At 37.9% G+C, this 14,593-nt stretch overlaps 1 protein-coding gene across 1 annotated transcript in view; it reads right to left on the reverse strand.

The window, feature by feature from the left end:
- The window catches only part of ABCB11 (ATP binding cassette subfamily B member 11), a gene marked incomplete at both ends in the record, with an annotated part of 58,282 nt that overhangs the window by 16,700 nt on the left and 26,989 nt on the right, over positions 1-14,593 (reverse strand). Inside the window, 8 exons of the mRNA XM_084235284.1 lie at positions 44-148; positions 2,788-2,952; positions 4,517-4,619; positions 8,848-8,917; positions 9,872-10,073; positions 10,555-10,725; positions 12,521-12,724; positions 14,361-14,486. Coding sequence (XP_084091410.1) covers positions 44-148; positions 2,788-2,952; positions 4,517-4,619; positions 8,848-8,917; positions 9,872-10,073; positions 10,555-10,725; positions 12,521-12,724; positions 14,361-14,486 — 1,146 coding nt within the window. The remainder of the gene's footprint in view (positions 1-43; positions 149-2,787; positions 2,953-4,516; positions 4,620-8,847; positions 8,918-9,871; positions 10,074-10,554; positions 10,726-12,520; positions 12,725-14,360; positions 14,487-14,593) is intronic.

The following is a 14,593-nucleotide window of genomic DNA, read 5'->3' on the forward strand; positions in this document are numbered from 1 at the left end:
GAGGGAAGCAGCTAAATCACTGGCTGAAAATAAAATTCCTTACCTGCAGAAATTGAGTACAAAGGGATATGCAGCCCAGAGCTACAAAGAGCAGGCACACGACATTGATCTGTGACCTCTGTTCTTCTTTATCAGGGAGTGAAAAAGTCTTGGCAAGATAGTAAGCAAGAAAGGCACTTTATTATTACAAACAATAGCAAAAGAAATAAATTTAAATATGTTTAAAAGAAAATTATCTTTGGCATTGGCCTAAAAACACTGTCACTTTGAATATACTAATAATGTAACCAGTGTTAACTCTGAATAGATGTACTTTAATTTCCAGCATGGAAGAAAGCCTGGTGAATAAAAACCAATGGTCATGATTTACAGTTTATATTATTTCTTGGGCTGATAGAGGCATTTATGTGGTCTTTTCTTTAATATAAATGAAAAATATGATGAAATGCCTCAAATCTTTCATATAATAAGGCAAAGAAAAAAAGGGAGGGAGGGAAAGTAGAAAGAAAAAAGATACGGAAGGAAGGGAGGAAATTCAGGCTCTGAGACTGTTATCTGAGACAAAACTCAAAAGTATTGTTATGACCTCTGTCTTTCTCACATAATAGATAAAATAAAGATTATTTTCACACAAAGATACCTTGACTGTTATTAGCTCTCCAGGTTATATACTTAGCAAATAATAACATCATTAAAAAAGCAACGAGCTATCATAGCACTGACTGCAATTGGCTTAGGAGAGAAAACATGTTTCTACCCATCTGAGACTGAGGTTGTTGAGGAAACAAAGGTGCGGAGAAGTATCAGAATGTGGTCTCAAAGCATACAGTAGCAGATAAGTAACTGATAGAGCCAGTTTCAGAAAAACAGTTTCCAGAAGGAGAATCCAAGACTCCTTCCACAGCTGCTCACTCACAAGGTTCAGCTACCCTCTCCGCTGCTTTTAGAAGAGAGAAAGAGATGATGGGCAAACATCTGGCTTTCCTTCAAAAGTAAAATCCTGAGGTGTATGTTTTTCTTTGTAGAATCAACCCTCTCCCCTTTGCCTTCTATCTCTACACCATTGCTCAGTACATGCACTTCCAGAGCCCCCCCCTATTCAAATGTCAGGTTTATGACAGCTGGGGGTGGGCCCTTCTGATTTTCTTGTCCCCCATTCTTTCTCAAGACCAGGAACAATGTTTGACAAACAGTAAGAGATCAATAAACATTTTCTCAAGATGACTGGATTTTTCTGTTTCGTTTCTGTCTTCCTCAGAGACTGGAAACCCCTTTAGGGAAAGGGTCGTGACTGACTTCATTCCCAAATCCCCAGCACAGGATTGAGGGAAATCATCAACCAAAATCTATTAAAGTGAATGAAAGAGAATTTCAATTGTATTTGGGGTACTGTACTTTCTACACATTGAGGAATATAAATTGATTATTTAAAATATTTTCAGCATAAAATTCTTCATATAACCAGAAATTAATTCTACCAGCCTGGAAGGTCCCATTGTTTCCAGTTTCCTCTCTCCCTGAAATTAGCATCATTTCTCCACTAACCACAAGGGGGCAGTGTGAAACTGCAGCGTCGTGGCTCGGCCTCCCTACTCAGTCCACTGGAATTTGCTTCCTCTCCAGGTCTTTCTGTACATGAGTTAGACAATTCATGTCTCTGAGGACAGTTTTTCTAGTCAAGACCTCTCAGTGAGGCTGAAAGAGGAAGTAGACAGGAAAACTAGAACTTCGAACTCTTGTTTAAAATAATTTATTTATATATATTTTTACATCTGGCATAGTCCCCATAGAATTTCCACCACCAATTTACCCCTTGCTAACTCTGACAGTGTGGTGTGCTGGGAAATCCTTTTTGAAGGTAAGTCTTCAACAAAAACTTCTTGGGCGTTACCACCCAATGCCTGTGTCACCTGGAGCAGGTGAATAAAGTTTTCTATATTCTAGTTTTCCTCCTTGTTGATCTCATAGGACTTGTGTTCTGTGTGTGGAAATTTTGACTGTGAAGAGAAGATTTAGGTAACAAATCTTGCAGTAATAAGCTTGTATTGGAATCTGGCTCTACAGCCACACTATTTGGCTTTGAATTCCAGACCCACTGTCTGTTATGCCAAGTTCCTTATGTCTTGCTGTCCTCCTTTGCAAAACAGAACAATAAGAATATCCACCTTAGGTGGTTATTAGGAAAGTTTAGTGAACTATTATATGTAAAGTGCTTAGGTAGTACTAAAGCTTTATTATTTTTATAGCAATTAAGTTCAAATGGAAAATACCAAATTCCTTGGAATTTTCCTTACTTTTACATCTCTTTACCTCTTCCTGTTTCCTTTCCAGTTCCCCATTTCAATGGTGCAGTCAGCAGAACAGAAAATTGCACAACAGGCACTACCACCTGCTATAAGCCAAACTTTATCATCTGTTCAGCAAGATCAAAACGACCCTGCAATCTTTTGGTATATTTCAAAGCCCTACTTTGTGTTCTGATTTGGTTTGCATTGAGGTAAATTACCCTCCACTAATACTGCATTTGCAGCCACAGTATGGGTTTTTTTTTACAGACATGATGCCTGTATACACGTCCTGCAGCTCAAATGAAAGTGCTTAGCTTTGCCTTCTTGCCTTCTGTGTGATGGAGATTAGAGGCACTTTTAATCTTTCAGAGATGTGGAAAAAGAGTTATCAAAGTGAGTTAGATATGTTAAAACAGCCAACTCATCAAAAATGACAATATCCACTGAGAGATAAACAAAAGGTATGAGGAGAATAAAACCAAGGCAGCTCTCTGCTTACCCCAAGAATCTCGCTGAATAAAAAGGCATAGAGGGGTGTGACTGTCCCATTGATGGCTGCACCCACAGACCCTACCAGCATATAGGGCCATTCCGGAACATTGAGCTTCAGAATCCTCCGCACTGGGGCAGGTTCAATTTCTTCTTCCTCAGGAAAGTCCTTGCCCTTGAGGGGACAGAGGGTCCCATTAATTATGTGAATGTGTACACATTGACATTTTGCTTATCCTTTTTTTTTTTAATTGCAGCGGGCTCTTTGGCATTCACAGATTGAAAAACCATGGTTTGGGGGGCCTCCCCTGGTAGCACAGGTGGTTGAGCATAGCGCTGTGAACCTGTCCGCAGCCTCTGCAGCATGGGTTCAATCCCAGCCAGCCCACAGGATATGCACATGCTCATGGCATGGCGAACCTCTCCTGTCTTGCCTGCCACTCCCCTCAGCTGTGTATTTCAGTCAGTCTGCCTGTTCTGTTCCCCGCTCTGTCTCTGGTGAATCCTCTCACCCTCCCGCATATCTGGGCTATACCCCAGCTCTTGTATGCATGAATAAATAAATCTTTAAAAAGAAATCCATTATTAAAAAAAAAACATGGCTTGGTTGGTCACCAGCGCCCTCAAAGGTCTGCAGAGGCAGTAACCTGTTATTTTGTGAGGGATAGTTTTGAGTTGCTGGAGACAGTGCTGTGAGTTGGAAAGGGTGAGCCCGGAGCCCCCCTCATCTGGAGAATAGTTGGTCATGCTTATTTCATCATTGCAACAAATATGTTGGATCTTTGAGAAAAAAAACTTCTAATTAAAAAAAGCAAGGATGTGAAAATTTCAAGCTATGTCCTTCATAAATATCAAAGCTCTCAAAACTAATAACTGCTGAGAGCTCTAAGGCAGGCGAGTGTATCAAAACAAGGCAAAATGATGTTTAAAATGTAGTAAGTGATGTCAACAGCAAGAGAACACTACATGCCTTTCCTGTAAGATTTTTCTTAATTAGAACCCAGGAGTAAATGGCAATCCATTCAGACTTCTGAATTCTAGATTTTCTTCATAAGGAGTAAAAATTGTTTCAACATTTCCCTATTCTGATCTCTTTAGTGATCACCATGTCAGTGCTAGCAATGTTCTTTTTGAAGGCAAACACAATATCCAGAACCCAATCATTTTTCCTTGCTGTCATTATTAATCAGGGTTTGGTTGCCAAACCTATTTGTTCAATAGTTTGTTAAATTTATTACATAATTTAAGAAGGATTTTAGGTGGTTAGAGATTTACATTGAATTTTTTTTACCTTTTCTACTAAAGCATACTAAAAAGATCTATATTATATTGAGTACAAAAATATTAATTAGCACGATCTTTCAAAAACACAGTAATTTAGCCTGTAGGAGGAGGCTGAATGTCAGGAACAGATAACAACAAGGAACTTCAAATAATTTCTTTTGCTTGCAAAGTCAATTTAATTAAATAATTCAATTCAGTTAAATATAAACCTGGTGTCATACCCATGCCATTTGAGTTGCAAGCCACAGAGGATGGAGGAAGGCAGCTAAGCCAGTGATTGAATTGTTACTGCCTCCACTTCAAGTTCTCTCTTGATCTGCCCTCAACAACTGTACTTGTCATAATCACTCACTCAGCCGGCAAACCCGACGCAAACTCATATTCTCAGAGTTCAAGGGCATACCCTAGTCTTGAGGCAAGACTTTTCCCACTTCCCTGACAGATGGGTGCCTGACCTTTCTGTCTTCTTCATAGGTAGAGTTATGGTCTATGCCAGCTAGTGGAGGTTCATGGGCCAGGTAAGAAAGTTGAGACTTGGAGCGTTGCCGGAGGGAAGCCCTGTAAACAAACAAAGATGAGATTCCATAGATTGTGAGCAGGTTGGGACAGAATTCACTGGTGTCCAAGTTTACATCACACATGTCAAATAAACAGAAATGTTTGGTAGGTCACATGGTAACCAGGTAAGGGAGTTTCCTAGTTAAGTTTGGCAGAGCTATTTTCAGGTAAAGTTAATCAAGTTGGTTGCTCTAGGCCCCAAGCTAAACCCTGACTTCAAAGTGTTCCCAAAGAGAGAGAAAGAGTAGGGAAGCAAAGCTGTCCCACTATTCCAAAAAAAGAAAAAGCTCAGACTCAAATCATTTCAAAGCCACACAGTTCTGTTCACTGTTACCACGGCAATGCTCCATGGTGTTTACCTCCCTTTTGGGAGGTAAAATCTACAATCATTTTGAGAGGTAAAATCTACAACCAAAATGGTCGTAGATTTCTCTCTCTTCCTCCCTCCCTTTATCCTTGATGTTTACTTTTTGTGTAATGTCAGCTGGATACAAATGAACTGGTAGTAGGAAATAAGGCCCCTAGTGAAATTTTCTCCAAGCTATGTAATGGCCCTAAAAAATACAGTTAGTTAGGAAATATAACTAATATAAAGATAGCAAATATAACTAATGTAACAAATCTATTGTATTTATCACTCATTCACACATCTGTTCATTACCCAGGGGCTTACTGGGCACCGGCAACATGCAAACCAATGCCAGGTGCCATGGGGGTTACAAAGCTGGTCAATCCGACTTCCCTCAGAGCTTAAATTTTTTTAGAAGAACAACAGGTATACCCAAATTTGGTGTAAAGAATATAGGGAAATTTGAAGGAAAAAGAAATGTATGGCAGATGTTATCATGAAAGGCTTCAGGGAAGAGGCAGCTAGGATGGGATTGGGCATTTGAGGCTAAAGGAAGAGCATTTCTGATGCAGAGGGTAGTGTGAACCAAAGGATGGAGATGGAGAGGCACAGTTCTTCTTACTTATACTTAGTGTAGGACAAATGTGGGAAGTGACTGGCTTGGGTTGTTTTTTTCCCTGGGGTTTCTGGGACAGAGTCTACTCTCCTAAACATCAAATTTGGAAGTGTGTGAAATCTGGTGATTATGTTAAGACCCTCAAGGAAAGAAGCTTCCTAGAAAATGAAGCTAACTGAAAAAAACTAGTGCTGAGAAAGGAATGGAGAGAAACTGCCCCTACTTTGAACAGTTAGAGGCCCCAGCCTTGCTGAAGACCAAGCAGCCTTGAACTATTTAGTTACGCAAAACAAGTCTTCCCCTTTAAAGGTTAAACCAGGTTGGGTTAAGTTTTCAGTGATGTGCCGTCTTAAGTGATAGAGGCATTGCTAAAGACTTGAGAGAAGGGAAGTTACATTATCTAAGCAGCTAATCTGAAGTGACATGATATAAAGAGAGAGGTAGATGTTAGCAATGAGGAGACTTCCACCTCGGCTGTTTCAGTGCAGTCTGCTTCAGTGCATTCATGTAGAATTAACTAAAACAAATATCAACATGTCTGCCTGTTATATAAGCTCATCTAAGGCTTCTTGAGAAGGCAGTAACTCATCAATGCAATTATTTTAATTTGTTCTCATGTTCTGTTGATGGCACTGCCACCTTCTTAGTCACCCAGGTTCAACAGGCTGCATTTATTTCAAGTCCTCTCTTCTTGTTCTTGCACATTCAAACTCTTGCCAAGCCTCATTATGACAAGGCATGAAACCACTCCTCACCTACTCCCTGCTACTACATTGTCCTCTGGGACACCCCAGTTTCTTCCCACCTGTCCTGATACTCTACAGCAATAGAGTCATTTGTTTAGAATAGGTTACTACAGTCAAGGCATCTTCTCCAGAAGGTGTGAGGCATAAGCAGGTGCAGAGAGAGCAGGGTGAGTGATAGGGCTGAAACCTCAGCTCATGGGTCTGAAAAAAACAACTCACAGTATTGGAAACCAGGGTAGGTGTATGTAGGAAAGGGGAGGATGACAAAATACAGTTGACTACCTCCCAGTTCTGAGCAGGGGAAGATGTATATCCTTGTCTCCTTGGATTACTATGACATTTCTTGTCTCACTCTCTCCACCCCCCCCACTTCACCACTCCCAAAACACACACATCAGTCCACCTATCTAGCATAGGCTGTCCCTATGAGACCATGGCAGTAAGGCGCTAGGCAGATAACTTGCTACCTGCCAGTTCCTTCTCTGGTCCACCATGACACCAGGATGAGAATTCCATCACAACACTTTTCAGGAACCTATGACATGGGCCACTCCCTCCTAGAAGCTGTCAATCACTTTTTACCACAAATAATAACAGCTAATTTAGGGAATAAATGTTCTTCCTCTCTCTCAAGATTATTATTCAGAAAATTAATTACTGTTATTCATTAAATTATTCTTGAACATAAATATATTATGAAAGAGAGATTTAACTAGTCAAGAGAAAGGAAAAATCCAAGAAAATAAGATGCAAATTAACATCTCACTTAGTTTAGTGTTTAGCAAATATATATATAGTAAATTTATATGTATCTGTCAATAATACAAAACACATTGAGATATTTTTAACAGGCTTGCATCAAAATTCTTTCTCTGCAAGAGGTTAAAAGCTTCTTTCTGTGTGTAGACTGTATTTCTGAATTTCTCATGCTAGTCAACAAAATGTAATTTATGAGAGTAGCCGAATAGGAAATGTTTATAATAAAAATGGTTATCTGGTCCTAATATAAACTGTAAATAAACTACTAAGAATAGGTAGAATTTTATTCATCTGAAAAGAAATCATTAATTTTTTTGTTGACTTGACCACAGACTACACCTCTTCACAACATTTAACCTAGTGATAAAAAGAAATGCTTACACATTCTCTGTGTTTAAGAAATTAGTTGGTATCATCAGGTTATGATTCTAATGACCCTTATAATTTAATTTTTTAATTCCAACCAAGAAATCATGATTAAGCATAATGACAGTTGTCTATAAAATTTATTTAATAATTTTGGCCACTTTAATAGTTTTTACTTAGTAGAGTAACTTGAAGTTACTGTTTATTATTTTCCAAATTCAGCACAATGTGTTTCTTAAAATTTTCCTGATAGACCTGTTCTCAAAAGGAAAAATAAAAAACCCTAAGCATAAACGCAGTGAACTATTCTTTGAACATGGTTCAAACTACTTGGAGTAGCTACCCTATGTCTTATTTTAAGCCTCTTCAACTACTTTCCATTAAGCAATTAGCTCTCTTGAATAGGCAAGTCCTGAAACAAAGCCCTTGTTAAGAGCACAGTCTCAAAGTAAACATTGAAATAGTTAGGGACAATTTTAGAGAAATATGCTGTCTTCCCACTGCCTATTAATAATCTCTTAACTTAAGAGAGAAACAACCTTGAATAATATTCTCATGAATAAAGCAAATGCCCCTGGACAAAATTCTTCTTAATACATACACTTTTAAGATATATTTTTATTGAGGTATAATAATTGATATGTAACATTGTATTAGCTTCAAGTGCACAAAATAATAATTTGATATCTGTTTGTATTATCAAATGTTCACAATAAGTGTGGTTAATATAAATACTTAATATTTTAAGGAATTATGTTATTGAAACTCTTAAACCACAACAAAAACCAAAATTAGTAGTCTCACTAATAGCATACTCCAAAAATAATTTTTGAAAGTGAATGTCTAGATATTGAGCCAAAGGAAAAAAAAATAGTTCATTTTTAATGAAATTCTCTTTCAACACTGGAAAACACATTTTTTAATTTCATCTTGGTAAGGAATGATTTGACATTGGATGGTTCACGCTGGGAGCAGTTAGATTGTAATTCAATGGCAGCTTGGTAGGTTAAAGAGTAGAGCTAAAGGCATGAGTTTGACTTCAATGTTAGACAATGCTTCATACCCAGTTAGCTTTGGAGGAAAAAACTCAACCCAGCTCTTTTAAAAATCTCCTCTAAGTTCAACAAACCCATCTTAGGTCTATAGCGTCACTATCATGATTCTACTCTTAATAAAATTAGACCAAAGTTAAACAAAACAATCCCAATGAACTGGAGACAGAAATGTCAATCTGGCAACCAAGGATTCATTTGCATATTCACATTACACAAGATCTGAGGCTATGCTTAGGGGTCTCCTTGAGGTACCTGAGATATTGCCTCGTGATCATAACTACACAGGATTAGCAAGATAGCGGAAAGCTTTAAAAATGTCCCCATGGCTTGAGCTTACCTTAAACTAGCCTGGTAGCTCCCTCTGTTAAAGGTCTGTTTGCTCTCAAGTATGGCATCTTCAGTTTCATCTTTTCCTATCCAACACAACATGAGTGATTCCTTAGTATATTCCTTAGTGTATATATGTGTGTGTGTATATATATATATATATATATATATATATATATATGCAGAACCACATCAAAATAAAACTATTTCATTTAAACTATTTAAAACTATTTTTTCAAAGTTTAAAAATGTTTTTAAGCTTTATTTTTTAATTATTTTGTTTTATATAATTCTTACAAATACCAAATACTAGAATATATAATTCCAAAATACTAGGCAAGATTGAATGTTTTGAATTGTGTCATAGCCTACATGCTATTGTCACAGAAAGAGATAACCTATAGCATGTGTACTAAAGACTTAAGGGAAATCCAGCAGAAGTGGCAAAATAATGATAGACTCACCAAATTTATAAAAAAACTTTTTAGAATAAATCTCATATATTTAATGTATGCAGTAGTTATACCCAATGGAGTTCATGATGGGATAGGGTAGAAAAAGTTTGGAATAGATGGTCAACATAGGTTGGGATAAACAACCAAATCTGAAAGGTCATACTGGAAAAAAGGAGGGAACACTAAAGCTTGAAGTGTCTATCTGCACTAGTGAAAATAAGCATAAAACTTTCTAGTCATTGATTAGTAAGTTATATACTAGTTCACTCAGCCAATAACAAGAGCGCCTACTGTGTGCAAGACCCTCTAGAAAGTTTTTCATATTTGAATAGCGTGAGTGGGCTGAGGTGGGTGGGTTGAAATAGAAAGTTCTTCCACAGAAAACCTGGGTTTTAGTTTTCTGACTTGACAAGGAATTTGACCTCCTGAGCTTCTGTCATTTTCTTTATCATCTATATAGTACCTCCCAGGGGTGTGGGGAACAAGTAAAACTGTGCATTGAAATGCATAGAAATCCATTAAACATCATATATGCTAAATATGAATACAACGAACAAGCATAATAGGAAAGGCACACACCCTTTACATCCTCTTCATTAGGAGATGAATCTCCTTGACCTTGCAAAGTCACTAAAGTAAAGTAAACTCCTTTCCTTTTCAACAGTTCTTCGTGGGTGCCTCTTTCCACTGCTGTACCATGTTCAAAACCAATAATGATGTCTGCAGCTCTAACTGTGGACAGACGATGAGCAACTGAAATGATTGTGTGGTCATGCTGAATCTGTAAAAATGTATAACATACTGTTAAATGAGACTGTAAGACAACCCTGACATTGACCTTTAGGTCATCTCAGAATCCACAAGTCAGTCATAGTATTGGTTCCTGGGAAAATCCTTAAGTAGGTTGTGAGAACATTAGAAAAGACCAGAATACTTTCTCAAGGCCATAAACATAATCTTGTGTTGAACCAGTTGTTATTTATCAACAGCTAAAAACAAATAAGGAAAAATCTGAAAATCATGTAAATGACTTAACAAAATCTAAAATTTTATAATGTGCAGTTTTGGGAATTAAATCATAACTGAAGTGATTTTCTGTTCAACTATGGGGACTATTGCAGTCAATATTTTCTAGATGAGATACACTTGCCATGTTACTAGTGGCTAATGTCCCCTGACTCCCCGCTCCCTCTCTCTCCTGCCTTCTGTAGCAGAGCACCAGCATTTCCATACAGACTTGTAAACTCAAACTTTCAACAAACCTTACTCAGTGCCTCTTGCACCATGGCTTCGCTCTCATTATCCAAGGCTGAGGTGGCCATGTCCAAAAGTAGGATCTTGGGGTTTCGGACAAGTGCTCTTGCAATGGCTATTCTTTGTTTCTGGCCACCACTCATGTGGCCTCCTCCTTCTCCAACAAGAGTGTCAAATTTCTAGGAAGAAGATGACACCAGTAATGAAGAAGAGAAAACTGATGGTTCCTGACAGTGATCCATTACCAGTTCCATCCTAGTATTCTCCTTAAGCGTGAATTTCACAGGTCCAGCTTTCTTTTTCTTTTTTTTTAAAGATTTATCCATTTATTTATACAAAAACCAGGGTACAGGCCAGATGCGTTGGAGGGTGAGAGGATTCACCAGACAGAGTGGGGAACAGAACAGGCAAACTGACGAAATACACTGCTGAGGGGAGCAGCAGGCAAGACAGGAGAGGTCTGCCGTGCCATATGGGAACCTCGCTGGCTGACCAGGATCGAACCAGCTCTGCAGAGGCTGTGGACAGCTTCGCAGTGCGACGCTCAACTGCCTGCGCCACCAGGGGAGGCCCAGGTCCAACTTTCACTGAAAGAAATAACCTTTCCTGAAATAGGTTATTGTTTAATCAATATTTATGTGCAAGATAAAGAAATTGATTTATCCCCTCATTTCCAGGTCTATCGGGCTGTGCAAATGTTTCTTTGGCTCAACTGTGTTTCCACTAAAGTAAAAGTTAATTAAGGTCCTGAAAGTGCATTTTAGAGAATTAAGCACATATCAATGTCTTGTCCCTTTTTCTCTAGTTAGACAACAGAGCAAAACAATGCTAAAGCTATCTTTGTATGGTAAATAAAGATCAAACTAGCTTCATAATCATTACCTCCACTCGGCTGGAATTCACGATGAGTTGGGGCTATCGCACTCTTGCTTTTTACTAGATCAGTGTGCTGAGCTCTTTACACATATCACCCATTTAGTCCTCACAGACAACCCATGGGGAAGGTACTGCTACTCATCTCACCTGATGGGTGAGGAAATGTCAGGATGCGAGGGGGTTAAAGCAACTTGCCCAAATTCACAAAGCTCACAAGTGGAGAAGCTAGATCTATACAAAGACACTCTGATTCTAAAGCTTCACACCTGTTTTTCCTTTTCCTTCCCACTTTGGACTTATAAAGTTTCATGCTCTTCAACCACTAAACTATATCATCCTCACAGCTGCACTCCTTTTCATACAGGCCATCTCAAAGAATGAATAAGAAGTGTTCTAAAGCACAGTCTCTGGACAAGGACTGTGAGCCTTGTCTCTCCTGCTACTGTGTAATCTTGATCTTGACCGCTCAGAACCCAATTTCTCTATCTGTAGGTGGGAATAATAACAATAGGTGCCTGACAGGTGGTTGTGAGGGCTGAATGAGTTGGTGGATGTGTAGAACAGTGCTTGCTGCAGTAGGCACTCCATGTGTCAGATAATAATAATGACCCTTTTTTGACTTTGCAGGGTATTGGCTACAAAATCTATATAACAATATGGAGAATTTTTGTTGTCATTATTTAAAATGAATATAAATGAGGAATTTTTGAATGTACAAGAATGAGGACACAGTATTAACTACCTATGTACAAGAAAAAGAAGAACAGTGACAATGATAGACATCAAAAAGTGCAGTACAAGTCACAGCCACGTAATGAATTTATTGTCTCTTCAGACTAATGGCTAATAGATGGAACAAGGAAACTGTATCTATGCCAAAGGGAACTTTTTTTTTAAGTTAGCCAGCTTAGCATATATTTAATTTATTGACAACATGTTTCAGAAAAAGAGGAAAATTCATGAAACTGACATGATATTAAGAATTTAAAAATTTAGACTCCAAATGAAAAAACAATGTGTATTATTATATGACATTTTTTCCTTCTATGACTTCTTGGATTCCGCCCCCCACACAGCAGAATGAGAAGCTTGAGGTACCTGTGGCAGGTCCATGATGAAGTTGTAGGCATTGGCTGCTTTGGCAGCTCGTATTATATCTTCTGTGGTCGCATCTTCTCTGCCATAGCGAATATTTTCTGCGATGGTGGTGGAGAACAGAACGGGCTCCTGCTCTACTATCCCAATCTGAGCTCTAAGCCACTGAATGTTAAGAGAACGAATGTCATGGCCATCCAATGTCACCTGGAGAACATGAGCACAATGTCACATCTTAGGGTTCTGGATCATGATATTGTGTTGTGATTGACCTATGGTGAGGAAAAAATAGAAACTGGCAAGACTGTAATGGAAACAGTCCCTCTTGTAATGTGACTATGTGACAATGTAATGTAATGTCTATGTGACAATGACAATATATAAATGAGATCAAATACAGCCATAAGACAATTCATTGTAGAAACACAAATGATGTAAAGATTACTTATTTTAAGTTGATTGGTCTAGGAATGGAAATGTTTTCTTCTAATTCCTCAATAAAGAGTCAGTTATTTACCATACTTTCAATATTTTTATTATCTTTTGACTTGGGACTAAAAATGGAATTTGAAAGTCCTTCATGAAGACATGAAAGGTAAGTGTCTTTCATTACAATAAACAATGATCCCTATCTTGGTTCTACATCTTACAGTAAAACTTGCTTTCTGGCTAAGCTCATCAAATAATACTTTCTTGCTCAAAACCAAATGAAACCTTATGTAGGTCAAGATAATAAAAATAACTACTAGCAAAATGTGGGGAAAAAATCTGGGGCAAGTCTCAATTTCATTTGTAAAATGGGCATATTTATTTACCTTTGTGGGTCATTGTAAAAATAATCATTTTTATAAAATATTTGACATATTATATTGATAAATGACAATTATTAATATTTTCCTTAGCTGCTGTATATATTTATAATCAAATAAACACAGAAAAAGATAGCTTGTGAAATTATATATTTTTTTAAAAAACTAACATCTTAAGGTAGTGAGTCAAGATCTGTTATCTGTTAATTCTAGTTATGTAATGTTTTATGCTTAGCATTTGGAAACAACAATTATTTGCTGCAATAAAAAGAAAATAATGAAAATGTTAGTTCACTGAAGAGGCTACAATATTATTGGGATGTATCTGCACTGTGCGAATGGATACGTTATTCACTGAATACGGCCACCAGGCCAGGAATTAGTCCAGTCAGTCAAAACTCACTCATTTTAAGAAACCTGCACCCCTATTTTCATAGCAGCATATTTACAATGGAAACAACCTAAGTGCCCCCCAAAACAACCTAAGTGCCCCCCCAAACAAGAAGCAATGTTGGCTATACACAATGGAATACTACTCAGCAATCCAAAAAGATAAACTCATGCCATTTGCAGCACCATGAATGAAACTAGAAGAGATAATCTAAAGTGAAATAAGTCAGAAGAAGAAAGATAAATACCAAATAATGTCACTAATATGTGGAATATAGAGAAACCAAAGTAAGAAACAGAGAATGAATCTTAGAAGCTAACACTTGAAAACTGACTAAAGAGATGAAACATCAAAAGGGGGTAGGATGTGGGAGAGAAGTAGGAACAAAGAAAGAAGAAGTACAATGGACTATGGTGGTGGATTATGGGTGATTTGGTGGCAGGTGCCCTACAGGGGCAATTTCTATTGTTACCACAATTAAAGGAAAAATAATTGTTCTAAAAAACAAAACCCCAAACACACTAAGTCAACTATACCAGAGTCAGGATGCTCTCTGTGTGTGCTAGGCCTTTGTTTTAACCAACATACATCCATTTGCACTCTCCTGTCCCCATATATTGAGAGATTTCTGGAAGATACACACCATGCCTTTATTGGGGTCATAGAATCGCTGAATGAGCTGCAGTGCTGTGCTTTTCCCGGCTCCACTGGATCCTACCATAGCCGTCATCTCCCCTGATTTAATGACCATGCTGAGATTATTCAAAATCTGCAGTAGAAAAGAAAAAAACAATGTTCAGGTTGTCAACAATTAGCCTATACATTAGGATGGTTGTGAAAACACTGTGTGTTTACTTATGGTCCCAAAGCAATATC

Source organism: Talpa europaea (assembly GCF_964194135.1).
Source record: "Talpa europaea genome assembly, chromosome: 1".
Lineage (NCBI taxonomy): Eukaryota > Metazoa > Chordata > Mammalia > Eulipotyphla > Talpidae > Talpa > Talpa europaea.